This window comes from Salmo trutta, chromosome 4 (genome assembly GCF_901001165.1).
Source record: "Salmo trutta chromosome 4, fSalTru1.1, whole genome shotgun sequence".
Taxonomy (NCBI): domain Eukaryota; kingdom Metazoa; phylum Chordata; class Actinopteri; order Salmoniformes; family Salmonidae; genus Salmo; species Salmo trutta.
The window spans coordinates 51965200-51991691 of record NC_042960.1 but is presented as its reverse complement, the minus strand read 5'-3'; the positions used below and the strand labels follow the sequence as shown (position 1 = coordinate 51991691).

General features: G+C 42.6%; 2 protein-coding genes across 3 annotated transcripts in view; one reads left to right on the top strand and one right to left on the bottom strand.

The window, feature by feature from the left end:
- The window catches only part of LOC115192569 (ral guanine nucleotide dissociation stimulator-like 1), a 31073-nt gene extending 15420 nt beyond the window's left edge, over positions 1–15653 (top strand). For both annotated transcript variants that reach the window (XM_029751222.1, XM_029751221.1), the window contains 10 exons: positions 1505–1589; positions 1699–1788; positions 1943–2029; positions 6593–6625; positions 6744–6865; positions 9067–9156; positions 9379–9562; positions 9790–10038; positions 10155–10269; positions 10348–15653. In XM_029751222.1, the coding sequence (XP_029607082.1) occupies positions 1505–1589; positions 1699–1788; positions 1943–2029; positions 6593–6625; positions 6744–6865; positions 9067–9156; positions 9379–9562; positions 9790–10038; positions 10155–10269; positions 10348–10535 (1243 nt within the window). In that variant the 3' untranslated portion in view covers positions 10536–15653. The remainder of the gene's footprint in view (positions 1–1504; positions 1590–1698; positions 1789–1942; positions 2030–6592; positions 6626–6743; positions 6866–9066; positions 9157–9378; positions 9563–9789; positions 10039–10154; positions 10270–10347) is intronic.
- Positions 15654–17340: 1687 nt separating this feature from the next.
- On the bottom strand, positions 17341–26296 carry LOC115192570 (Krueppel-like factor 9). Its single transcript, XM_029751223.1, has 2 exons — positions 25927–26296; positions 17341–19366 (listed from the first exon to the last, which is right to left on the bottom strand). The coding sequence occupies exons 1-2, from the start codon at positions 26267–26269 to the stop codon at positions 19143–19145; spliced, it is 567 nt and encodes a 188-aa protein (XP_029607083.1). The 5' UTR covers positions 26270–26296; the 3' UTR covers positions 17341–19142.
- Positions 26297–26492: the final 196 nt, after the last annotated feature.

The window sequence follows — 26492 nt, the reverse complement described above, 5'->3', positions numbered from 1 at the left end:
TCATTTTTTTTGCTTCTTTCTCAAATCATCAATAGCCTATAGTCACCTCATGCAGCCCATGTAAGTTTAGATTTTTAAGACATTCTAAGGTTTGTATCATTAACAACTAAAGTTGCCAAATATCTCTAAATCTAGCATATATGACCTGTTTCAAATGATCACTTTTACGCTCAACATAGCCACTTCATATGCGCACTCACACCGGAGTGGGAAAAATATCCTTTCTATTTTTATTCAGCTACGTTCAATTATATTCTTCTTACTATAAAATCATATCAAATAATGTCACGGGACTTATAAGCATATCTTGTCAGCTAAATGAACAAGCCTACAGACTATGGCATGGAGCATAGCCAGATTACATACAGTATCTAGTCAGCTAAATGAACAAACCTACAGCCTATATCATGGAGCATAGCCAGATTACATACAGTATCTAGTCAGCTAAATGAACAAGCCTACAGCCTATATCATGGAGCATAGCCAGATTACATACAGTATCTAGTCAGCTAAATGAACAAGCCTACAGCCTATATCATGGAGGATAGCCAGATTACATACAGTATCTAGTCAGCTAAATGAACAAGCCTACAGCCTATATCATGGAGCATAGCCAGATTACATACAGTATCTAGTCAGCTAAATGAACAAGCCTACAGCCTATATCATGGAGAATAGCCAGATTACATACAGTATCTAGTCAGCTAAATGAACAAGCCTACAGCCTATATCATGGAGCATAGCCAGATTACATACAGTATCTAGTCAGCTAAATGAACAAGCCTACAGTCTATATCATGGAGCATAGCCAGATTACATACAGTATCTAGTCAGCTAAATGAACAAGCCTACAGCCTATATCATGGAGCATAGCAAGATTACATACAGTATCTAGTCAGCTAAATGAACAAGCCTACAGCCTATATCATGGAGCATAACCAGATTACATACAGTATCTTGTCAGCTAAATGAACAAGCCTACAGCCTATATCATGGAGCATAGTCAGATTACATACAGTATCTAGTCAGCTAAATGAACAAGCCTACAGCCTATATCATGGAGCATAGCCAGATTACATACAGTATCTAGTCAGCTAAATGAACAAGCCTACAGCCTATATCATGGAGCATAGCCAGATTACATACAGTATCTAGTCAGCTAAATGAACAAGCCTACAGCCTATATCATGGAGCATAGCCAGATTACATACAGTAGGCCAACTAATATTCTGTTCTTCTGAAAAAATCTACTATTCATATCATAATGTTTCTTTAGACCTGCCTAAAATAAATAGATTTATTGTGATGTGTATATAACATTTATTTATTCTACTTTTTTAAACGTAGATGTTTCAAAGGTGTGCATGAGCAGCTTGGTTGTATGGAGGCCTGGAGACCGGAGCTCTTTTGCATGACAATAACCAGCTGACCAAAATTTCATGACCGTCACAGCCCTAGTCACAACTCCTAATTAGTTCTAACCTTTCTCTATGTAATTCCCCAGAGACAGCATGTCTACATTTGAGGAGCTATCAGACATCTTCTCAGATCACAACAACTACCTGACCAGCCGAGAGCTGCTGATGAGGGTGAGACTCTGCTCTGTTAATACCATCATATGAGAAGGTTTGGCTGTTGGTGTAGTGATTGTGTGAATGTCGAATCACTACTACAATCAATCTACTTTTTCCCCTACAGGAGGGCACATCTAAATTTGCCAATCTGGAAGGCTGTGCAAAGGAGCACCAGAAACACACTCACAAACGACTCCAGCTGCAGAAGGAAATGGTGAGAGATGGAGCAAGCTACAAGCCACTGGCAGTTTGTGTTCAAGGCCCTGTTTGTTTACGTTTTAAGGAGGGGAGTCAAAGTGAGATAAACTTGGCTGTGCCTGCTGATGTACCGGTATGGTTTTTAATCATTGCTCTGTCTCTCCTCCCAGGGTGCCATGCAGGGGACGATACCTTACCTGGGCACCTTCCTGACAGACCTGACCATGTTAGATACTGCCCGGTCAGACCTAGTAGAGGTGAGCCTTACTATCATCCTACTCACTCATTCTGTTTGCTAGTAGAGACTTCTCCTGTGTGTTGTAGGGATTGGCATGAGTACTCAAATGGGCGTCAAAACCCGATCTTTAACCAGAGATCTTTTTTTTCTTCAAATACTGTAAAACTATTTGGTGGAATGTGCTTTGTGGCTTGTCCCAGAAAAACAAATGCTATTTTGTCTTGAAGACAACGTTAATTTGTTTTGTGTCCATTTGTACACGTGCATTTGCGGGGCACAACAAAAAAGAAACCAAGGCAAGCATCACACAGTTCTTCTCCCTAAATTCCCATTCCCCTCAGTGTCTCACTCCCTCAGTTGCATTCAGACCGCTCCCTATACACACACATGCTGAGTTTCCACACAATCTCCTGTTAGGCCTACAGTAATAAATGCCTATAATAACAGTGGAACAGTGGGTGGGAAAAAGGCCTCTAACTGATGGGATACACAAGCTACATTCCTTGCCAAATGATGACAGTTTTATCACAAATTCAAAATGGACAACAATGAGCTGCTGTTTTGGAATAATTGTGTCACGTCTGTTTTCCGCTACTTTGAGAACTGCTAGTGCCATTTTAGAATTGGTTATCCTAGGCTATAACCTCCCTAAACATAGACAGGTTCCACACTGAAAATAGGCAAAAACATTAGTTTGATAATGACAGAGCGTATTTTCAGCAGAATCATTAAAACTAGGGAGTTTGATAAAGACAGAGCGTATTTTCAGCAGAATCATTAAAACTAGGGAGTTTGATAAAGACAGAGCGTATTTTCAGCAGAATCATTAAAACTAGGGAGTTTGATAAAGACAGAGCGTATTTTCAGCAGAATCATTAAAACTAGGGAGTTTGATAAAGACAGAGCGTATTTTCAGCAGAATCATTAAAACTAGGGAGTTTGATAAAGACAGAGCGTATTTTCAGCAGAATCATTAAAACTAGGGAGTTTGATAAAGACAGAGCGTATTTTCAGCAGAATCATTAAAACTAGGCCGACTCACCAACTGGGTGTTGTGGCTGTAATTCATCACCATGCAGAGTTCAATTTGGAATTGTTCATCCATTTAGAAATTACAAAGAACAGGAAGAATAAACTAAATTATATGTCTATCGGCCTATTTTTATTTTACATTTAACCTTTTTAACTAGGCAAGTCAGTTAACAAATTCTTATTTACAAAGACGGCCTAGTAACAGTGGGTATACTGCCTTGTTCAGGGGCAGAACGAGCGATTTTTATACCTTGTCAGCTCGGGGATTTGATCTAGAAACCTTTCGGTTACTGGCCCAACGCTCTAACCACTAGGCTACCTGCTTCCCCTATATAGAAGAAAATGAGATAGATTTTGGTTTGTAACCCTGACATTTTTTTTCTTTCAATGCCCCAAAATAAGCCCCGTTACAAATGATCCCTCTTTGAGAATAACTGTTTCAGATCACTTCGCACTGGCAACTTTTTTCATTTGTATAACTATTCTGTTCTATTTTATTCTGTTATTGTCTTGACTGTGATAAGGGTTTGGGAAATAAGAGTCTTGTCTGCTAAATGAACAAAACAAGTCTGTCATTGCACAGCCATAGGCTTCTTCAAGTTAACCACTGCTGAGGTTTGTGCCTTTTTTGAAGACTGTGATCCACAATATAACCAGTTGATATTAGGCTTTACATAAATTTGTCGTAAATGGCAATATCTTTTTATTCTGAATATACAGTGCATTCGGAAAGTATTCAGACCACTTGACTTTTTCCACATTTTGTTACGTTACAGCCTTGTTATTCTAAAATAGATTACATTTTTTTCCCTCATTAATCTACACACAGTACCCCATAATGACAAAGCGAAAACAGGTTTTCAGAAATGTGAACAAATTTATTAAAACTAAAAAACGGATACCATATTCAGACCCTTTGCTATGAGACTTGAAAAGGAGCTCCGGTGCATCCTGTTTCCATTGATCCTCCTTGAGATGTTTACAACTTCATTGTAGTCCATCTGTGGTAAATTCAATTGATTGGACATGATTTGGAAAGGCACACATCTGTCTATATAAGGTCCCATAGTTATCAGAGCAAAAACTAAGCCATGAGATCGAAAGAATTGTCTGTTGAGCTCCGAGACAGGATTGTGTTGATGCACAGATCTGGGGAAGGGTACCAAAACATGTCTGCAGCATTGAAGGTCCCCAAGAACACATTAGCCTCCATCATTCTTAAATGGAAGAAGTTTGGAACCACCAAGACTCTTCCTAGAGCTGGCCAAACTGACCAATCGGGAGAGAAGGGTCTTGGTCAGGGAGAACCCGATGGCCACTCTGACAGAAATCCAGAGAGTTTCTGTGGAGAAGGGAGAACCTTCCAGAAGGACAAACATCTCTGCAGCATAATCAGGCCTTTATGGAAGAGTGGCCAGACGGAAGCCACTCCTCAGTAAAAGGCACATGGCAGCCGCTTGGAGTTTGCCAAAAGGCACCTAAAGACTCTCAGATCATGAGAAACAAGATTCTCTGGTCTGATGAAACCAAGATTGAACTCTTTGGTCTGAATGCCAAGCGTCATGTCTGGAGGAAACCTGGCACCATCCCTACGGTGAAGCATGGTGGTAGCAGCATCATGCTGTGCGGATGTTTTTCAGCGGCAGGGACTAGGAGACTAGTCAGGATTGAGGGGAAGGATAAATGGAGCAAAGTACAGAGATCCTTGATGAAAACCTGCTCCAGAGTGCTGAGGACCTCAGACTGGGGCGAAGGTTCACCTTCCAACAGGACAACGACCCTAAGCATACAGCCAAGACAACACAGGAGTGGCTTCGGGACAAGTTTCTGAATGTCCTTGAGTGGCCCAGCCAGATCCCAGACTTGAACCAGATCAAACATCTCTGGAGAGACCTGAAAATAGCTGTGCAGCAACGCTCACCATCCAACCTGACAGAGCTTGAGAGGATCTGCAGAGAAGAATGGGAGAAAAAGTGAAGGGGTCTGAATACTTTCCGAATGCACTCTATGTGAGGCAATTTGGATTAGTTATCTCCAATGGTTATGATAAGTTAGGCATTGTTGTGCACTGTTCGCATATGCATAAATACGCACATTTTTCCAGTGCGGACCTTGCCCTAGTGTTCTAAAAATAGATTTTTAATAAAAATAGAAACTCAGCACTCGAATGGTCAAAATATATCAAATGCCCTTCCCTAGTGTGTTGGTACTGCTGTTTGCAACTAGAGCATGAGTTCCCATTAGCATTTTAGTATTTGTTTGGCAGTTTTTAGAGTAGTCCACCACCACTGTTTGCTTAGCCTGCGCACTGTGGTAAACTACATGGCTCGTCGAACATCTCATTCCAAAATCATGGATATTAATATGGAGTTGTTTCCCTCTTTGCTTCTACAACAGCCTCCACTCTTCTGGGAAGGCTTTCCACTAGATGTTGGAACATTGCTACTGGGACTTGCTTCCATTCAACCACGAGCATTAGTGAGGTCGGGCACTGATGTTGGGTGATTAGGCCTGGCTCGCAGTCAGCGTTCCAATTCAGCCCAAAGGTGTTAGATGGGGTTGAGGTCAGGGCTCTGTGCAGGCCAGTCAAGTTCTTCCACACCGATCTCAACAAACAATTTATTTATGGACCTCACTTTGTGCACAGGGGCATTGTCATGCTGAAACAGGAAAGGGCTTTCACTGTTTCCACCAAGTTGGAAGCACAGAATCGTCTAGAATGTCATTGTATGCTTGTAGCATTAAGATTTTCCTTCACTGGAACTAAGGGGCCTAGCCCGAACCATGAAAAACAGCCTCAGACCAATATTCTTCCTCCACCAAAGTTTACAGTTGGCACTATGCATTGGGGCAGGTAGCGTTCTCCTGGTATCCGCCAAACCCAGATTCGTCCGTCGGACTGCCATATGCTGAAGTGTGATTCCTCACTCCAGAGAACGTGTTTCCGCTGCTCCAGAGTCCAATGGCGGCGAGCTTTACACGAGTCCAGCAGACACTTGGCATTGCACATGGTTTTCTTCAGCTTATGTTGCGGCTGCTTGGCCATGGAAACCCATTTCATGAAGCTCCTGGCGAACAGTTCTTGTGCTGACGTTGCTTCCAGAGGCAGTTTGGAACTCGGTATTGAGTGTTGCAACCGAGAACAGACCATTTTTACACGCTATGCGCTTCAGCACTCGGCAGTCATGTTCTGGGAGCTTGTGTGGCCTACCACATTGCGGCTGAGCCGTTGTTTCTCCAAGATGTTTCCACTTCACAATAACAGCACCTACAGTTGACCAGGGCAGCTCTAGCAGGGCAGAAATTTTACAAACTGACTTGTAAAGGTGGCATCCTATGACTGTTGAAAGTCACTGAGCTCTTCAGTACGGGCCATTCTACTGCCAATTTTTGTCTATGGAGATTGCATGGCTGTGTTCTCGATTTTATACACTTGTCAGCAATGGGTGTGGCTGAAATAGCCGAATCCACAAATTTGAATGGGTGTCCACATACTTTGTAGTGTATCTGCGTTCAGTCTGTCACACTGTCGCGTTTGTGTTGTCTGCAGGGGGGGCTAATCAACTTTGAGAAGAGGCGAAGGGTGAGTCTCATTTTGAACCTGTTCTAAACCACTAATTAGGTAAAGGGGACAAGTCATTGTTAGTAGTCAGCTTTATTGATATGACTGACCTTAATCTCTCTCTGACTCTCTTATTCAGGAGTTTGAGGTGATAGCTCAGATCAAGCTGCTGCAGTCTGCGTGTAACAGCTACTGTCTTAGTGCTGATGATGCCTTCCTGCGCTGGTTCAAGAACCAGCCCCAACACAGTGAGGAGGAGAGGTAAAAACAACATCATCAATCATTCACGCTATATGTACACAGTGTCTTCAGAAAGTGTTAATAACCCTTGACTTTTTCCACATTTTGTTGTTACAGCCTAAATTTAAAATGGATTAAATTGCAATTATTTATTTTTTTGTCACTGACCTACACACAATACCCCGTAATGTCAATGTAGAATTATGTTTTTAGAAATGTTTACAAATTAATTAAAAATGAAAACCTTTAGTGTCTTGAGTCAATAAGTGTTCAACCCCTTTGTTATGGATATCCCAAATAAGTTCAGCAGTAAAGATTTGCTTAACAAGTCACATAATAAGTTGCATGGACTCACTCTGTGTTCAATAATAGTGTTTAACATGATTTTTGAATGACTACCTCATCTCTGTACCCCCAAAAATACAATTATCTGTAAGGTCCCTCAGTCAAACTGTGAATTTCAAACACAGATACAACCACAAAGACCAAGGAGGTTTTCCAATGCCTCGCAAAGAAGGGCACCTATTGGTAGATGGTAAATCTTTTTCAAATAAGCAGACATTGAATATCCCTTTGAGCATGGTGACGTTATCAATTACTCTTTGGATGGTGTATCAATACACCCAGTCACTACAACGATACAGGCATCCTTCCTAACTCAGTTGCCGTACAGGAAGGAAACCACTCAGGGATTTCACAATGAGGCCAAACATTTACAGAGTTTAATGGCTGTGATAGGATGGATCAACAACATTGTAGTTAGTCTACAATACAAAAATAATTGACAGAGTGAAAAGGAAGCCTGTACAGAGTAAAAATATTTCAAAACGTGCATCCTGTTTTCAACAAGGCACTAAAATAATACTGCAAAAAAGATCGGCGAAGCAAATAACACTTTGTTTTCAGGACAAAAAGTTATGTTTGGGGCAAATCCAATAACAATAACCTGAAACAAAAGGCCAAATCTACACTGGATGTTCCTGAGTGGCCGAGTTAGTTTTTTACTTAAATCTACCTGAAAATCCTTGGCAATGGTTGTCTAGCAATGATCAACAACCAATCTGACAGAGCTTGAAGAATTCCGAAACTAATAATAGTCAAATATTGCACAATCCAGGTGTGGAAAGCTCTTAGAGATTTACCCAGAAAGACTCACAGCTGTAATCCCAGCCAAAGGTGCTTCTACAAATAATTGACTCAGGGGTGTGAATACTTATGTGAATTAGATATTTCTGCATTTCATTTTAAATACATTTGCTAAAATAAAAACATGTTTTGGGGTATGTGTGTGTGTGTGTGTTTCACACTTCCTGATATTTAATCCTAGTAAAAATTCCCTGTCTTAGGCCAGTTAGGATCACCACTTTATTTTAAGAATGTGAAATGTTAGAATAATAGTAGAGAGAATGATTGATTTATTTCAGCTTTTATTTCTTTCATCACATTCCCAGTGGGTCAGAAGTTTACATACACTCAATTAGTATTTGGTAGCATTGCCTATAAATTTTTTAATTTGGGTCAAACGTTTCGGGTAGCCTTCCACAAGCTTCCCACAATACGTTGGGTGAATTGTGGCCCATTCCTCCTGACAGAGCTGGTGTAACTGAGTCAGGTTTGTAGGCCTCCGTGCTCGCACATGCTTTTTCAGTTCACCCACAATTTTTCTATGGGATTGAGATCAGGGCTTTGTGATGGCCACTCCAATACCTTGACTTTGTTGTCCTTAAGCAATTTTGACACAACTTTGGAAGTATGCTTGGGGTCATTGTCCATTTGGAAGACCCATTTGCGACCAAGCTTTAACTTCTTGACTGATGTCTTGAGATGTTTCTTCAATATATCCACATAATTTTCCAGCCTCATGATGCCATCTATTTTGTGAAGTGCCACCAGTCCAGTCTCAAAGTTAACAGTGAAGAGGTGACACTGAGATGCTGGCCTTCTAGGCAGAGTCTCAAAGAAAAAGCCATATCTCAGACTGGCTGCTAAAAAGAAAAGATTAAGATGGGCAAAAGAACACAGACACTGGACAGAGGAACTCTGCCTAGAAGGCCAGTATCCCGGAGTCGTCTCTTCACTGTTGACGTTGAGACTGGTGTTTTGCCCTCTCTCCCTCTCTCTATGCTTTGCTCTCTTTCATTCTGATTGTTTGATTCATTATGCTGAGGCTAAATAGACTGGTAGCAGTGATGTCACAATTATTCTCTGTTCATCTCCTGCAGCCATGCCATGTCTTGTGACATTGAAGGAGTGGGAGACAGTAGTCCAACCTTACCCAAACTTCGCAAGAGCATGGTTAAGAGATTCAGCCTGTAAGTACACACTGGAGGAATTCAAAAATGAAGGATACTGTACTTTACATTTAGATTTACAAGAAATCTACCCTGAAATATAGACATTGTATTGTTGTAGAATTCCTAGGACTATCAGATTTGGAACCTTAGCCTTTGACATAATATTTGTTATGTTTTAACAGGAAACAGTTATATCAGTGTGATGTTAGATCTATCTGACCATTTTCCCTCTGTCACCAGACTGTTCCAAGGAGCAGACTCAGCAGGCTGTTACCCAGTGAGGGAAACACCTCGGTCGCCCCCTACTGGCAGCTCAGGGGAGAGCATGGACTCAGTCAGTGTGTCATCCAGTGACTCCAGCCCTTCAGACAGCGAGGGCCTAGGCATGACACCTATACACACTTCAGATGCACAGCAGAACAAGGTAAAGCACTAACACCCACTCCCCTATTGTTATATTACTTCAAGTATGTTTTACTAGCTAAGTTGGTGAGGGATTTACACACTCCATGTTTTTCATTTACTTTGTTCTGTATTGTCACATTTAGTTTTCCTATCATGTGTAAATAATTCTAGGTATTAACTAGTTGTTGTAGTTATGTCAGCATTGAGTCTGTATGTGTGCTAACTAATGTATCTGTTTGTGTCCAGGTGTCAGAGTCTTGCTATTGCATTTCTCTCCACACCATGGACACTACCTTGTCCTCAGCCAGTGTTCCTGTGACCCCGGCCTCACCCTTCCTCCCTGGCCCACCCTGCATGCACCGTCGCGTGGACTCCCCGACGCCCATGTCCCCCTCCTCTCCCCTGCCCCCTGCCTACAACACCCAGGCTCAGGACACCTGCATCATCAGAGTCAGCCTGGAGCAGGGCAACGGCAACCTCTACAAGAGCATCATGGTACGTCTCAGCAGGAGATTAGTACTTTGATTCAGATGGCCAAGACATTTTGAATAAATGGATGGAACCCTTTAAAGTGGTTTTTGATTTGGTACATGGTGTTGTTCCCTCCCAAGTTGACAAGTCAGGATAAGACTCCAGCAGTGGTCTCTAGAGCCATGGCCAAACACAACCTGGAGAGTGAGCCTGGGGAGGGATACGAGCTGGTGCAGGTCATCTCTGATGAAAGAGGTACAAGTATTCTCCCTGTCACTCAAATATCACACACTCAGTCTTTTATACTCTCATTTGTAATTACTCCTTTTCCAGAGCTGGTGATTCCAGACACCGCCAATGTGTTTTACGCCATGAACACCTCAGCCAACTTTGACTTCCTGCTGCGTGTACGAGGCACTGCTGGGAGGTCGGTCCAACTGAGGAGTCGCTACGCCTCCACATTCCCCCGCGCCCAGCAGCGCTCCGGCCTGTCGCTGCGCCTCAGCAAGGTCACCCTGTGACCCCAGGATAGGGGAACTATGCCTGGAGGGACCCATTTTATTTTTTGTAATTTAGCAGACACTCTTATCCAGAGTGACTTACAATAGTGAGTGCATACATTTTCGGACACCCGACTGGATGGGCTGGGAGTGGTGGTGGGAGACTGAAAAGGACCAGACATGGGGGAACAAATTGAAGTCAATGAGTTTAGACTCTGAATTCCCTATTCCCACATCTCCTTTCCCTAATCAGACCCCCATCTCTTAGTGCTCCCTCTCCCAGCATCCCTTCCCGTAGCAGCCTGTGGCCTTCCCTTTCTGGCACTTCCCCCAAAACCCCTATGGACTATTATGGTTGTGTAGTGGGACAGTGGTGCCATGTCTGTGGTAGAGCGAGACAGTCGTCGTCCCCCCTCTCCACATGAAGAGGTTTTGCACAGGTAGGAAGAGTGACTCCATCCCCCATCAGTATTCAGCTTTTTTATCGACTCTTTTCTTTCCTGTGGAGCCTGTATGTTTCCTATTAGAGGGAGATGGGAGCCTGGACAGAGAGCGAGACTGAGATGTCCCGTTGCCTTTTTTAATGGTGATGAATGATCGGCTCCTGTGTCAGTGTTAATCTGTGTGATTGATTGACAGGAGCTGTGTGATGTCTTCTTTGATTCCATTATTTCCCAGTGTGCACTGTGTGTACCACGCAAGACTGCACCTCTCATTGTTAGCTGTATGATGAATGCCAGTATAGAGGCATTCTGATAGGTTACTACTTGGTTTTAACACGTTTTTGTCCTTTTGATATTATTTAGCTGTCCTATCTCACCTTTAGGGTGTAGTGACACATAAGATGGGACTCTGTGAGGCCCGGATTGCGCTGCCTGATGCATTGATTAGCAGTCCTGATAGAAATGCATTTGTTAGTGGCTAGGTGATGTCAGGAGGTGGGAAGTAAGTGGAATGAGTGACATTTACATTTTAGTCATTTAGTAGATGCTCTTATCCTGAGAAATGTACAGTTCATTCATCTTAAGATAGCTAGGTGGGACATATCTCAGTCATAGTAAGTACATTTTTCCTGTATAAAGTAGCTATCAGAAAAGTCAGAGCAAGTGGGGGGGAGTGTTAGTTTATGAAAGGTAATATATTGTGGGGGAGGGGGATTATTTAAGATACTCTTTGAAGATGTAGGGTTTCAGGTGCTTTCGGAGTATGGGCATGGACTCTGCTGTCCTAGCTTAAGGGGGAAGCTGGTTCCACCACTGGGGTGCCAGGACAGAGAAGATCTTGGACTGGAATGTGCAGGAGCTGCCCTCCCATAGAGGTGGGAGGGCCAAGAGACCAGAGGTGGCAGAACAGAGTGCTTGGATTGGGGTGTAGGTTTTGAGCAGAGCCTGAAGGTAGGGAGGGGTAGTTCCTCTTGCTGCTCCGTAGGAAGGTATCATGGTCTTGTAGTGGATGTGAGCTTTGACTGGCAGCCAATGGAGCGTGCGGACATGGGAAGGTTGAACATCAGGCGGGCTGCAGCATTCTGGATAAGTTGCAGGGGTTTGATGGCACAAGCGGGGATCCCAGCCAACAGCGAGATGCAGTAGTTCTGACGGGACATGACAAGTGCCTGGATTAGGACCTGCACCACTTCCTGTGTGAGGTATAGTCGTACTCTACGGATGTTGTAGAGCTTGAACCTGCACGAGCAAGTCACTGTTTTGATGTTTGTAGAGAATGACAGAGTGTTGTCCAGGGTCACGCCAACGTTCTTTGCACTTTGTGTGCAGAGCCTGAGATGCCCAGCCTTGAGATGGTGGAGAGGACGATCTGATGTTTCACGGTGTCTAAGGCAGCGAATAGATCTAGGAGGATGAGAACTGAGAGAGTCAGCGTTGGCAGTGCGGCAAGCCTCCATGACACAGAGGAGAGCATTCTCGGTGGCGTGACCAGTCTTGAAGCCTGACTGGTTGGTTCAATGAGATCGTTCTGAGAGAGATAGCGAGAGAGTTGGTCAGAGACGGCACGCTCAATTGTTTTAGAAATAAAAAAAGAAGGGATACTGGTAACATTTTTTACATAGTGTTGGTTTCTAGAGGAGGGTTGTGACTGGCCATTTTGAAGTCAGAGGGGAATACAGCCAGTGGTCAGGGATGAGTTGATGATTGAAGTGAGGAATAGAAATTGTCTGGAGAAAGGAGGTGGTGATGGGGACGAGTGGGTATATTGTCCTACTGCCGGACCTCACTAGTCTCAGGATTTCATCTGGAGAGAGAGGGGAGAAAAAGGTCAAGGCGTAGGGTAGTTATGTGTGAGTGGGACCAGTGGACTGGTGGCTAAATGAATGAGGAGCGGATGTCGTCAATCTTCTTTTCAAAGTGCTTGACAAAGTCGTCCGCAAAAATGGAGGGATTGAGGGAGAAGGTGGAAAAGGAGTTTCCTAGGGTTAGAGGCAGAAACTTTACATTTTGAGTGATATAAAGTGGCTTTAGCAGCGGATACAGAGGAAGAGGAGGGAGTGAAAGGATGATAGGTCCTCCATTTTTGCTCAGCTGCCCGCAGCCCCGTTCTGTAAGCTTGCAATAAGTCACTCAGCCACGGAGCAGGAGAGGAAGGCCGAGCCGGCCGGGAGAAAAGTGGACAGCGCAAGTCATAGGATGTGAAGAGAATAGGGTAGAAGGGAGAATTTATAGGATAGAAGAGGAGAGAGAGTGAAGATCGAGATGGCACATTAGCATCTGGGTAGGGGGATGAGTGGGTAGGGTTGGAGGAGAGGGAGACAGAAAAGGAAACACAGTAGTGATCAGACCTGGAGGGGGGGTTGCTGTGAGATTAGTAGGCGAACAGCCATCTGCCATCTGCAAACAGTCATCTGCTCCTCTCCTTTTCACCGCTGAACAAAGTTAAGTTTTGTTTTGTTTCTCTTCTATGTGTTTTTTTAAGAGGAAAACTTGAAGAGGGTAATGGAAGACAATGTTTTTAAATATGTGAATTCAGATGTCAGAAAAAAGCCAGTGCCAGATTTGCTGTGATGCATTTGGAATCGTGACAGAGGGACAGACTCTCCCACTCTTAATGCTCAGTGTTTGCACATTACATTCATGAGTACTGGGGCTTATTCAGGACATGCAGCGTTAAGGTCTATCCATAGATCACTCTATCATTTATTGTGTGTGTACTCTTGGGTGGAGTCAGATTTTCTGGAGCAACGCGCACCTTTTGGTAACATGATACCCTCGCACCGGCGAGGGTTCCTAGACCCGCGAATAGCAACATTCACAAGTGTGCGATAGCAGATATTGTCTTGTCGTCTTCCCATTTGTAGTAAAGCAAAGAAGAATCACGTTGAAAACATCACCACTGAGTTAATAAGAAAAAATAAAAACTGCATATTTGAAAAATAGCTACATGTAATGAAAGTTTCGGTTCATATTTACATTACCTCATTTTGTGACTGCTAGTTGGTTGTCTAAAAACAGCAAGCAAGCTAGCCTTTTAGCTTCCCACATCTTCCCCATGTGAAATAATCCGATTTGTAATTAAATAATGAGGGGGTTTTTCTGGATCAAAAAGGGGCTTAGGGCCTCCCGAGTGGTGCAGTGGTCTAAAGCACTGCATCGCAGTGCTAGATGCATTACTACAGATCCGGGTTCATTCCCTGGCTGTGCCACAACTGGCCGGGACCGGTAGTCCCATAGGACGGTGCACAATTGGCCCAGCGTCGTCTGGGTTAAGCGAGGGTTTGGCCGGGGGGGCTTTACATGGCTCATCACGCCCTAGTGGCACCTTGTGGCGGGCCTGCAGGCTGACCCCGGTTGCCATTTGAATGGTGTTTCCTCCGACACATTGGTGCGGCTGGCTTCCGGGTTAAGCTGGCGGGTGTTAAGGAGTGCGGCTAGGCGGGTCATGTTTCAGAGGACACATGACTCCACCTTTGCCTCTCCCGAGCCCGGTGGGGAGTTGCAGCGATGAGACAAGATCAAAATTGGGGAGAATAAGGGGGTAGTAAAAATGTTTTTACGAAATCTATTAAAAAAAGGGGGCATTAGGTGGTGGATGTGGCTGTGGGCGCTTTCGGCCTGTCGACGTGGCTGAATGTGGTCGGGGCCCTGAGCAAGAACATTTTAGAGCCTTCTTCTTGGCAGCGGAATGTTGCTATTTTAAAGTACATTTCTTACAATTCTAGTTACAAATTCTTCCATAGAGCTTAGAGAATGTGCAGTTTATAAAACAGCATTTCACCACTTTCATCACTTTTGTTTTCACGGATTTATAGCAGCACTGGTGCTTATTTCTTGATAGATGTCAAGTTAATTATTTTGTGAACTTTGTGCCAAAAGAGAAAGAGGAACAAAATCTATGTTTCTGGTTCAACTAGTGTGGCGCAAGAAATAATACGTTCCGTTTCAAACTTTGAGTGGAGAACATCTGCGTAGCAACGAGACAGGCCTACATACTACACAGAGCCACCCATTTTGTGACAAAAAATGACATTCACGTATTGCGTTGTACTCCATTTGCAGGAACTATAAAGTGTGCCGAGCCTCTTACAGGATGTTCAGTTGGAAATGTACTGTGCAGAACAGACTGTCATTCAGAATAGGCATGTCTGTTCTTACATGACTTTTCTATCTATAACATTCTGAACAGCCAGCTCCCTGTGCACCGAGCCTCACCCAAACACTCACCACCAATAGTTTGAGTCACAGACGATATGAATTACGTTTTCACACTAGCCCACACTGAGACGAATTCAGTTCCTCCTGTGTCTAGGCATCTACACACCGACACTCACACCCCTTTTAACGTAATCCCACAGATACCGGCTCCCACACACTGCCTAACCAGCATTAACACCTCCACCCCACCTGTCTAACCCCCACAGTGAAACCAGTCCCTACCATATACACTCCTACGTTTCATACCTATTCTCTCCATCACACTGGTAATTACTATAACGCTCATTCTCTAATACTGACATTCTGGCCATCTCACTGAGCAGTGTACTGGTCTGTTATTGGTCATTCAGTACTAAATGCTGGGCAAGATGTACTGTGGTTGATTCTCATGCAACACTTGTGAATTTTCTCTCATGAACTCAGTTTCTGTGCGTCTTCACTGCCAAAATTCTCTACCTAAAATAAATGATCATTACTATGATGTCGTTTATTTGTTCGACCCTTTAACAACATAAGATTTACGGAGTTGGAACGATACTTCCAATTATTATTATTACTATGTAATTACCATTTAACTATCTATTTAGTAATTTCTTTACCATAAATTAGTGATACAATAGCTAGGTTTCCATCCAATGGACGGCAGATTTTCATGTGAATATTCTAAAATCTGCATAAAAACTAAATGTGCTTTTTCCCACCAGAGATGTGATTCCATCAAATTGACTTGTTTCATATAAAAGGCTGTGCGTGATGATGTAGTGCACATAAATACCTTTTCTGGTTAAATTCCCATGTAATTTCTCTAAAAATGTGCCCACTGTGGTATTGGCATGTGCACTCTAGCCAGCAGGGTGCAGTATAGCCTACATGAGATGATTATGAGATGTAGTTTTATTTGTCAAACGGCAGCCCAGCATTGATGATCATGTCACCAGAATAAGACCCTCGATATTTATTGTAAAGTCACATCAAGCTCATCACCGTGCACTTTCACCACCCTGTGAAGTTAATCATGAGATTCGAACACACAACCTTTAACGCCCACCAGTTCTCCTCAACCAACCACCCTCCTATTGTTTCTGTCTTAAGTAACCGACTGTCTTTATCTGGGATTGTAATGCACTGGATACAAAATCGTGTACTGCACACGAAAAAATACTTTTCCAAATTTCCAATAAGCAATTTGTGATACTGGGTTGCTTGATACACACGGGAAACTGTTGTGTGAAACCCAGCAGCGTTGCAGTTCTTGATACAGTCAAACCGGTGCTGCTACTATACCACATTCAAAGGCACTTAAATCTGGTCTTACCCATTCACCCCCTGAATGGCACACATACACTGTTCATGTCTCAAGGCTTAAAAACCCTTCTTTAACCTGTCTCCTCCCCTTCATCTACACTGATTGAAGTGGATTTAACAAGTGACATCAATAAGGGTTCATAGCTTTCACCTGGCCAGTCTCATAAAAAGGGCAGGTGTTCCTAATGTTTTGTACACTGTAAATGTACAAATTGCCCTTTTGAATAATCTTCTACAGAACAGTAAATTACAATTCACATTCAGCAATACTGGCACTATCAATGTTAAATCTATCCCATGTGTGATCATTGAAGACATCTTTCACAATCAATATTGATTTCTAAAATAAATGTTTCAGATATAATTGTCAAATGAAAGAAACATGACATTTTTCAGGCACTAGTTTGAATCAAGTCTGTCTTGAGCATTTGGCCATAGGTTCTCATCGACATCATTTGCTTCTGTAACATGCTCGTTGTTCATGCACCTGGGGATAAACCCTTTTGGCGAGGCAAATCCAAGCCTGTCATAGGTCTCAATTGACGTCATTGCTTGCCTCATTCATGACCTGGAGGAGGGTGATACTCTCATGGGGATGTCGATCATACTCCTTCCACCTGTATTGTAATCATGTATTTTAGTGGTCATGTGTGGCTCAGTTACGTAGTAAGAGCATGGCACTAGCAACAGCAGAGTGGTGGGTTCAATTCTCACTGGGGTCACTTACAATAATGTGTGGACTCACTTGTTGCTTTGGTTAAAAACGTCTGCTACGTATGTTACGGTATTACAGTACTGTGTTGGCCAATGCAATATTAGAAAGCAGTTTGAAACACCACACAAAGACCCCAGCAACTTCATTTTGGATACATGTTTACTGTATAGGGGATGCATTACATACAATACATCTGATCTTAATATCAGATTTATTTTAACTTACTGAAGTAAAATCATTCATAATATTACATTACAGTATATCATACTTTATGTTCATACCTTAAACATACATTCATTATTCTCAAAATGTTGCAGACAAACCATTATATAGGTTTACCAAATGGTTAAGTGATTATCAATTAAACGTATTTAAACAAATGAGAAGACAATCATATCAAAAGTAATGTGAGCATTGCATTGTGAAAGGCAATTACTTCATATGAACATGTATTTCTAGATGAAACTGATTAAGTTTGAAAAATGGACTGTATGATTGCGTTGTACTTAGTCAATCTAATGTGCTAAGAGTTGTGAAACTGCCTTTTTGATGATCTGTTTTGAGTTTGGAACAAAGAGTTGTGAAAATGTACAACATACTTGTGAAAATTGCACCAAAGGGATAAAATAAATCATAAAAACACTTAGTGCCATTATTGATCTCAGAGCTCAGTTTAACACACAGTTTAACATATCTATAGTACAGTACCAGCAGTAAGTTTACCAAATATAACAACTGTTCCATAAACAATTACTATCCACAGTAATCTTACTATTATCGCCACTATACCAAAAGCTATAAAACGTACAAAACTTAAACATTATCTTAGCATTAACGAAACCTAACCTGTGGGTATTGATCATCAATAATACAAAATACAAGATGAGTTATCTGAGACAGGCTGAAGTAGGCTACAGTGGCCTGGTCCCATCTGTATGTGTGATTTAGCCAACTCTGCTGTGCCACGTGTGGTCCTTGTCAAGCCAAACATGAATGTATGGCATCATGACAATAGTCAAAGGAGTTTTCTTAAGACAGATCTGGGACCAGGGCATGGCTACAGAACCTCTTCCTCTCCTATCCCGCACCTGCTTCCAGTGGAGATCCATTGGTCTGACCAGGGGTGTATTCATTAGTCGGATTCAATTGCAAAACGTTTTGCTACGGTTACCGTTTACTCTAGGAACCAAACAGAACGAAACAGGGAGGGGCCTACCTGAATTTGTCCAACAGAAACTCTTTTTAATTTCAAAACATTTTCTGTTTGGAGTAAACTATACCAAACATTTTTTCTTTTAAATCTGACTAATGAATACACCCAGGCCCTACCTCCCCCCTTTATGGTAGCCCTTGATCATGACTCACAGTTCAATTACATTACACAAGAGTCATTGGACAAAGGCGTCTTCTGTACAAGGGAGTTTTGTAAAGAGCCCCGAAGCTTGGTCTTAACATTAACATGCATCGCTTGCGGTACAGTTTAAGAAGCATTATGACCCTATTTTTCATATCAGCAAGAAATAATTTTCTAAAAACAAAATGGTTCAATTGATATGCACTTTTATAGGGTTCCACACAGCCTTATTTCTATGTTAGTGCTTGTTTACGGAAAAAAGACAGAAGACCGAGTGGACTACCTGTGCCAATTAGTAATCTGTCTCCGAACACCTGTGTGTAAACGGAAGGACGCCACAAACGTGTCGTCACTGAAAAAAAACACTGTCGGCTGCAACTGTTAAACCAGTTAAAACAGTCAACAGTGAGTGAGTATGTGAAATTATTTTGATGTGAAATGAAAATAAAGGGATTTATGTTTCTAGAACCGTACCGCAATTGAGAATCAATTCACGTTTAGATTGAGTATTAGGCTGTTTTGGCTTCCAGAGCCAATTTGCCTTTAAACAGCATGTAATGTCCTTGGACTATAAGGAGTACTGTTAAGCTCCTTCAGTCCATTATTTGGTTACCCTTGTGGCTGATCATGGATGGTTCGAAGCCAGGGTGGCGACGGGCATGTTTGAGCAGGTGGTCGCTTCGCATGAAGCGCATGGCACACAGTGGGCACTGGAACTGTTTCTCCCCCGTGTGAGTCCGCAGGTGGCGGATTTGTTCATCAGAACGGGAGAACTTCTTGTCACAGTCGGGCCAGGAGCAGTTGTAGGGCTTCTCACCTGGGATGGGATGAAGAAACAGTTATTATTCACAACCAACATACTTGCTACTCTGTATGTGATGCACACACATGGTAAGCATAGCCTCGATTGCTCGGTCATCCATTACATTGGACTGTCATGACGTTGCCCTCTTTGGGTTTTCTATGCACCATCCCCCTACCTCCCCCTACCCAGGCTCTGTGAGAGCGGTCGTAAATTCCTAAAAGAATGTCCTACCTCATGGCCACAGTTTTGAGACAGAGTGGGTTTCATAGAAAGAACACAGGAATTCTTCCACCTCACAGGACTGGAGAACCGAGCAACATTTATGTTCTGGAGAAGGTATAAAAGATCGGTGAAGAATCCAGCTACGAACTGGTCCATTTGGTACAATTTTGTGAAACTCATGAGACAATACGGCCACATTACCATGGCGCTGTTTATATAATAGCCTCAGATGTGAGACTTACATCTAATGGTTGTATAAAATGAATGAATAAGGATAAAGCTATTTGGAATATGTTGGGATGCTTGTAAGATGTTAATGTGAGAAAATTGTATTTCTGTTTAAAGTTTCACCAAGTCATCGGCACGCCCCCATGAACAGACGGGACCTGGCGTCATGAGACAGCCTTTTCTATGTTCCGGATATAACCCCCACCCAGATTTTCTATCACCAGACCGAGCTGACCTCCATTACGAGTTGGCTGAAGGTTTGACCATGCATTCCTCGTTCTGAACTTTAACCATACCACGTTGTTAAACTCTTAGACTATTGATACCGGGAGAATAATAACAAGTCTTTGATATTAATTACTAGTCTGCAGCTAGGAATTCGGTATCATTGAACGCGAAGACCGACGAAACATCTGTCCTATAACGACATTAATGAATGACACTGAAATATCCATTCTAACCGAGAGAGAGAGAGAACGCGAGGACAAAACTCTCCAACAGTACGAACTCTTCATCAAAGATCCCGACGACACACTGAGCGTAAATATATACACTGCTCAAATAAATAAAGGGAACACAACCTGTTGGGGCTAGGGGGCAGTATTTGCACAGCCGGATAAAAAACGTACCCGATTTAATCTGGTTACTACTCCTGCCCAGTAACTAGAATATGCATATAATTGTTTGATTTGGATAAAAAAACACCCTAAAGTTTCTAAAACTGTTTGAATGGTGTCTGTGAGTATAACAGAACTCATTTGGCAGGCCAAAACTTGAGAAGATTCCAAACAGGAAGCGCTCTCTCTGACCATTTCATGGCCTTCTTGATCATCTCTAACCAAAACAGGGGATCTCTGGCATGACGTGACATTTTCTAACGCTCCCATAGGGTCTCAGAAGGCACCAGAAAGCTGAATGGTGGCTTTGCAGGCCCTGGCTGAAAAACATTAGCGCATTTTGTAAGTGGTCGATCTGAGAACAATGAGACTGGGGCGCGCGTGCCCGAGCTGACACCATGTTTACTATCTCTATCTTTGAACGAAAACAACCACTCCCGGTCGGAATATTATCGCTTTTTTACGAGAAAAATTGCATAAAAATTGATTTTAAACAGCGGTTGACATGCTTCGAAGTACGGTAATGGTATATTTAGATTTTTTTTGTCACGAAACGCGTCGGGCGCGTCACCCTTATTTACCCTTCGGATAGTGTCTTGAACGCACTAACAAAACGCCGCTATTTGGATATAACTATGGATTACTTTTCTAATAGTAAATCGGAGTTTGGTGAGTACCACACTTTGTGGGTGTCAAAATAGCTAGCCTGTGATGGCTGGGCTATCTACTCAGAATATTGCAAAATGTGCTTTCACCGAAAAGCTATTTTAAAAATCGGACATAGCGAGTGCATATAGGAGTTCTGTATCTATAATTCTTAAAATAATTATGTTTTTTGTGAACGTTTATCGTGAGTAATTTAGTAAATTCACCGGAAGTGTTTGATGGGAATGCTAGTCACATGCTAGTCACATGCTAATGTAAAAAGCTGGTTTTTGATATAAATATGAACTTGATTGAACAAAACATGCATGTATTGTATAACATAATGTCCTAGGTGTGTCATCTGATGAAGATCATCAAAGGTTAGTGCTGCGGTTTGGGTTTATGTGACATTATATGCTAGCTTGAAAAATGGGTGTCTGATTATTTCTGGCTGGGTACTCTGCTGACATAATCTAATGTTTTGCTTTCGTTGTAAAGCCTTTTTGAAATCGGACAGTGTGGTGAGATTAACGAGAGTCTTGTCTTTAAAATGGTGTAAAATAATCATATGTTTGAGAAATTGAAGTAATAGCATTTCTAAGGTATTTGAATATCGCGCCACGGGATTACACTGGCTGTTGAGTAGGTGGGACGCAAGCGTCCCACTGGCCCAGAGAGGTTAAACAACACAATGTAACTCCAAGTCAATCACACTTCTGTGAAATCAAACTGTCCACTTAGGAAGCAACACTGATTGACAATAAATTTCACATGCTGTTGTGCAAATGGAATAGACAACAGGTGGAAATTATAGGCAATTAGCAAGACACCCCCAATAAAGGAGTGGTTCTGCAGGTGGGGACCACAGACCACTTCTCAGTTCCTATGCTTCCTGGCTGATGTTTTGGTCACTTTTGAATGCTGGCGGTGCTTTCACTCTAGTGGTAGCATGAGACGGAGTCTACAACCCACACAAGTGGCTCAGGTAGTGCAGCTCATCCAGGATGGCACATCAATGCGAGCTGTGGCAAGAAGGTTTGCTGTGTCTGTCAGCGTAGTGTCCAGAGCATGGAGGCGCTACCAAGAGACAGGCCAGTACATCAGGAGACGTGGAGGAGGCCGTAGGAGGGCAACAACCCAGCAGCAGGACTGCTACCTCCGCCTTTGTGCAAGGAGGAGCAGGAGAAGCACTGCCAGAGCCCTGCAAAATGACCTCCAGCAGGCCACAAATGTGCATGTGTCTGCTCAAACGGTCAGAAACAGACTCCATGAGGGTGGTATGAGGGCCCGACGTCCACAGGTGGGGGTTGTGCTTACAGCCCAACACTGTGCAGGACTTTTGGCATTTGCCAGAGAACACCAAGATTGGCAAATTCGCCACTGGCGCCCTGTGCTCTTCACAGATGAAAGCAGGTTCACACTGAGCACGTGACAGACGTGACAGAGTCTGGAGACGCCGTGGAGAACGTTCTGCTGCCTGCAACATCCTCCAGCATGACCGGTTTGGTGGTGGGTCAGTCATGGTGTAGGGTGGCATTTCTTTGGGGGTCCACACAGCTCTCCATGTGCTCGCCAGAGGTAGCCTGACTGCCATTAGGTACCAAGATGAGATCCTCAGACCCCTTGAGACCATATGCTGGTGCGGTTGGCCCTGGATTTCCATTGATTATTTTTGTGTGATTTTGTTGTCAGCACATTCAACTATGTAAAGAAAAAAGTATTTAATAAGATGATTTCTTTCATTCAGATCTAGGATGTGTTGTTTGTGTTCCCTTTATTTTTTTGAGCAGTATATATTGATTGCAATTGTTCCCGAATGAGTGAGTGTTCATGTGCAAAGGATTAGCATTTCAATTGTTATGATTATCAACTCTTATCAACCTTTTGTCTAACAAGCCGCCATGCCGGTTTAGCCCACTAGGGCACATTCTCCCATAATTTCTTTGTAACCATATCTACTGTTTGTGATGCATTTCTGTGAATTACTTAGTTAGTAAATAAATGATTTTAAGACAATTGATGTATGGATTACTCATAGTGAAGACTGGGTTCGTGCAGATAACCAACAATTTACGACGTTTGGAATGAGACTGACGAGGTAAACGAATACGTCATTAATCAGAAGACTAATAGATCAGATATTATGATATCTGAAAGTTATTAGGAAAATAACTTTAATCTGAATATTTTCCTTGGTGCGCCGACCTCCTAGTTAATTACAGTTACACGATGAATCAGTTTAATCGCGTAATAATTAGAGTTATTTGATAAACATGTCTTCAGTTTAATGATGCCAAAGACACGACAGGACTGTAGGCTAATAGATGACCAATGGAGGCCAACATGCTGACTACACCAGGCGCGCGTGCGTCCACAATTGGGCGCATGTTGATTCTGTCCATCCACACCAGACGTGATCAGGACATGTAGGTTTAAATAGCAAAACTAACTCTGAACCAACTATATTAATTTGGGGACAGGTAGAAACACATGAAACATTCATGGACATTTAGCTAGCTAGCTAGTACAATTTCCTCTTTTTTGATGGATCTTTATAGAATTTTGCCCAACTTTGAGTCAAACAAAATTGTGTTCTCTACTTTGACAATTAATCAACAGATAAAAGGGGAAGCCTAGTCAGTTTTTAGTAATCTCTCCTCTAGTCTTCTTCTGTGGATTTTATATGGCCGTTGGCAACCAACTGGACTGGAGTGTGGATAGGGTTGCCAGCTGTCCCGTATTAGACGAGATGTCCCTTATAGTGGGCTAAATTGGTTTTTCTCATAAAGGACTCACTTGACCCGTATATTCATCCAATCACAGTATAGCGTAAATGCGCCAATTCCTGCAAAGTAATTTGTTGTTCGGTCAGTTTAGCATATCAAAGAAATATGGATAAACCTGCAAAAGAAGAGACTGTGCAGCTACAACAAACAATGGGAAGCAAAAAAGATGTGGGTTAAGGCCATGCTAGCTAAATGTGCTAGCAATATTGGCGCATTCTTCGTGACGTCTACTGCGGAAAATGACAAATCGTGGCCTCGTATGTGTACCATTCGGTTAAACATGGACTCAGCTACAACAGCACCGACTGTCTTGTTAAGCTCAATGCTGTTTTGTTTCATGACTCAAATGTTGTGAAGATGATGCACTTGGGAAGAACGAAAGCTGAGATGATTACAATTAATGTTTTAGGACCAAAGACTGTGTGATATTTTGGAAGATCTGTCCCCAACCGAAGGTGAGCCCGTGTATTTCTGTTGCCAGTGATGCATCAAACAAGGGAAATAGAAAAATGTTTCCAGTGTGCGTGAGATTTCTGTGTCTGATGGAGTGCAGTGCAAGTTACTTGACTTTTATGAAGACAGTGATGAAACTGCAAATTACATACATCAAGCTCAGTTTCTGCTTCCCGAAGAGAGGAACTGCGTGAATTTTTAGCCTTCGTTGACATTGAGTGGCGTGAAGTTCTGCGACATGTTTGCACACGATGGCTCTCTTCATCCAGCTGTCAACCGTCTCCTGCAAAGCTGGCCAGCTCTTACTTCATACTTCAGGTCCCTTGGGGAAACCTGTCCTGTGGCACTGAAGAATACTTTTAAGTATGAAGAAAAAACAGAAGCTGCTGAGATTTATCTGTGCATTTTACACAACGTGGGGTGTTTTTGACCAACTCGTAAAAAACCTGGAGGAAACAACGCTCTGCATCACAGATGTTTACGAGGAAGTCCAAAATGAAGATGCTTCAGCAGAAACAGGAACGATTGTTTTGGGATACCAGACCAAGCAGCTGATGGACAAACATTTGTCAGCACAAATGTCCAAGTAGCAACAGGACTTAAGTTCTATGACACTGTCATTACATACATTGACAAGTGGTTTGATTTCTCACCAGAAAATGTAATGGTGAAACTGATTGGCCTCTATGAGGAGCTCTCCCTCACTGACCTGGAGCAGCTGGTGGTTGCCCTCAAAATGACAGAGACAGTCAGTATGGACCAACTCTATGAAGAGTTTTGTGCTCGCCGGGAGGAAATCCAGATATCCAGACAGGATACCACAAAATCCACCAGTGAGGAGTGGGTGGCAGTTTTCCAAAACCTAGGAAAAAACAACTTGATCAACATGTTCAGGATTGTCTCATTTGTCCTCAGTGTGCCAGGCTCAAATGTCTTCGTAGAGAGGATTTTCTCTGATGACCATTAAATGATCAGACTCAAGAAACAGATGCAGCACAGAGCTGATCAAATATTAACTTCAAATATCTGAACTGTGACTTGTCATGTAAGGGTCATCTTTGGCTATGCAAAATGCCAAAGGACTGCTTGAATCAGTCAAGAGCAGCAAAAAATATCAATGGAAAAAGACTTGGTGGGTGACTCATGCCCCTCTTTTGCATTTGAAATAGTTTTTTTTTTGCTGTAAAATGTCCAAATTGTGATTTCTTTGATCATTTATTTTGGAGGTTTAGTCACAAGTTTACATAATGATAGTTTTAGTAAAGTTATAGACTAAATGGAATATGAAAATGCTTTTCCTTTCCAATTGAAAAAGAATATACACAGTATATTAATTCACACCACACCATACCCACGCCACCGTGGCACCGTGCACTGGCACAACACATTTTGTCCCTTATTTGGTAGTGAGAAAGTTGGCAACCCTAAGTGTGGACCTTCATCTTTCAATCACCCACATGGGTATATGTTCCTGAAAAACTATGAAATGGGAGAGACAGGACTTGCAGCACATCAAGCGTTTAAAATAGAACCAAGTTGTACTTTAGCGCTTGGCTATACAGACGATCATTGACTCGTGCGAGCAGTTTGGATGAAATTATTTAATAAAGGTCGCGCATACCTGTATGTGTCCTTATATGCGACTTCAGGTGAGACAATTTCCCGTAGGCCCTGACACAGCCATCAAACGTACAAACATGTCGCTTCTTTTTAACAATTGGAGTGTGCGATAATCCGTGTCGCTCACCACCTGGCATGAGCGATATGCGCGCGAGTATGGATACAGGCTTCGGTGTAGAATTTGGGGTTGGATTGGTGGAATCGGACATCGTGTTGTAGTCGCTTTCCCCGCATGAGATGTTGATGTCTGTATCAGTTCCTCCAAATGAAGAATTACTATAATCCTGCAAGGCCAACATAGGCTGAAACCTTCCATGCTCATCAATAACACCGGCAACCGCCATGATGTTGAATCTTCTATTTCTTCTTCTTCTTCTTCTTCTTCTCCCGCAAGCATATGTTAGATGTGCATGCCGCCACCTACTGGATGGGGTGAACACTGCAACTTTATCATAAATAATATGGGAAGGGGGGAAAAGCATACTCCTAATATTACACAAGTAAACAAAAATGTACTCTTTCAGTCGGATTCAAATGTATACTCAGATCTTTACACAGCCTCAGGAG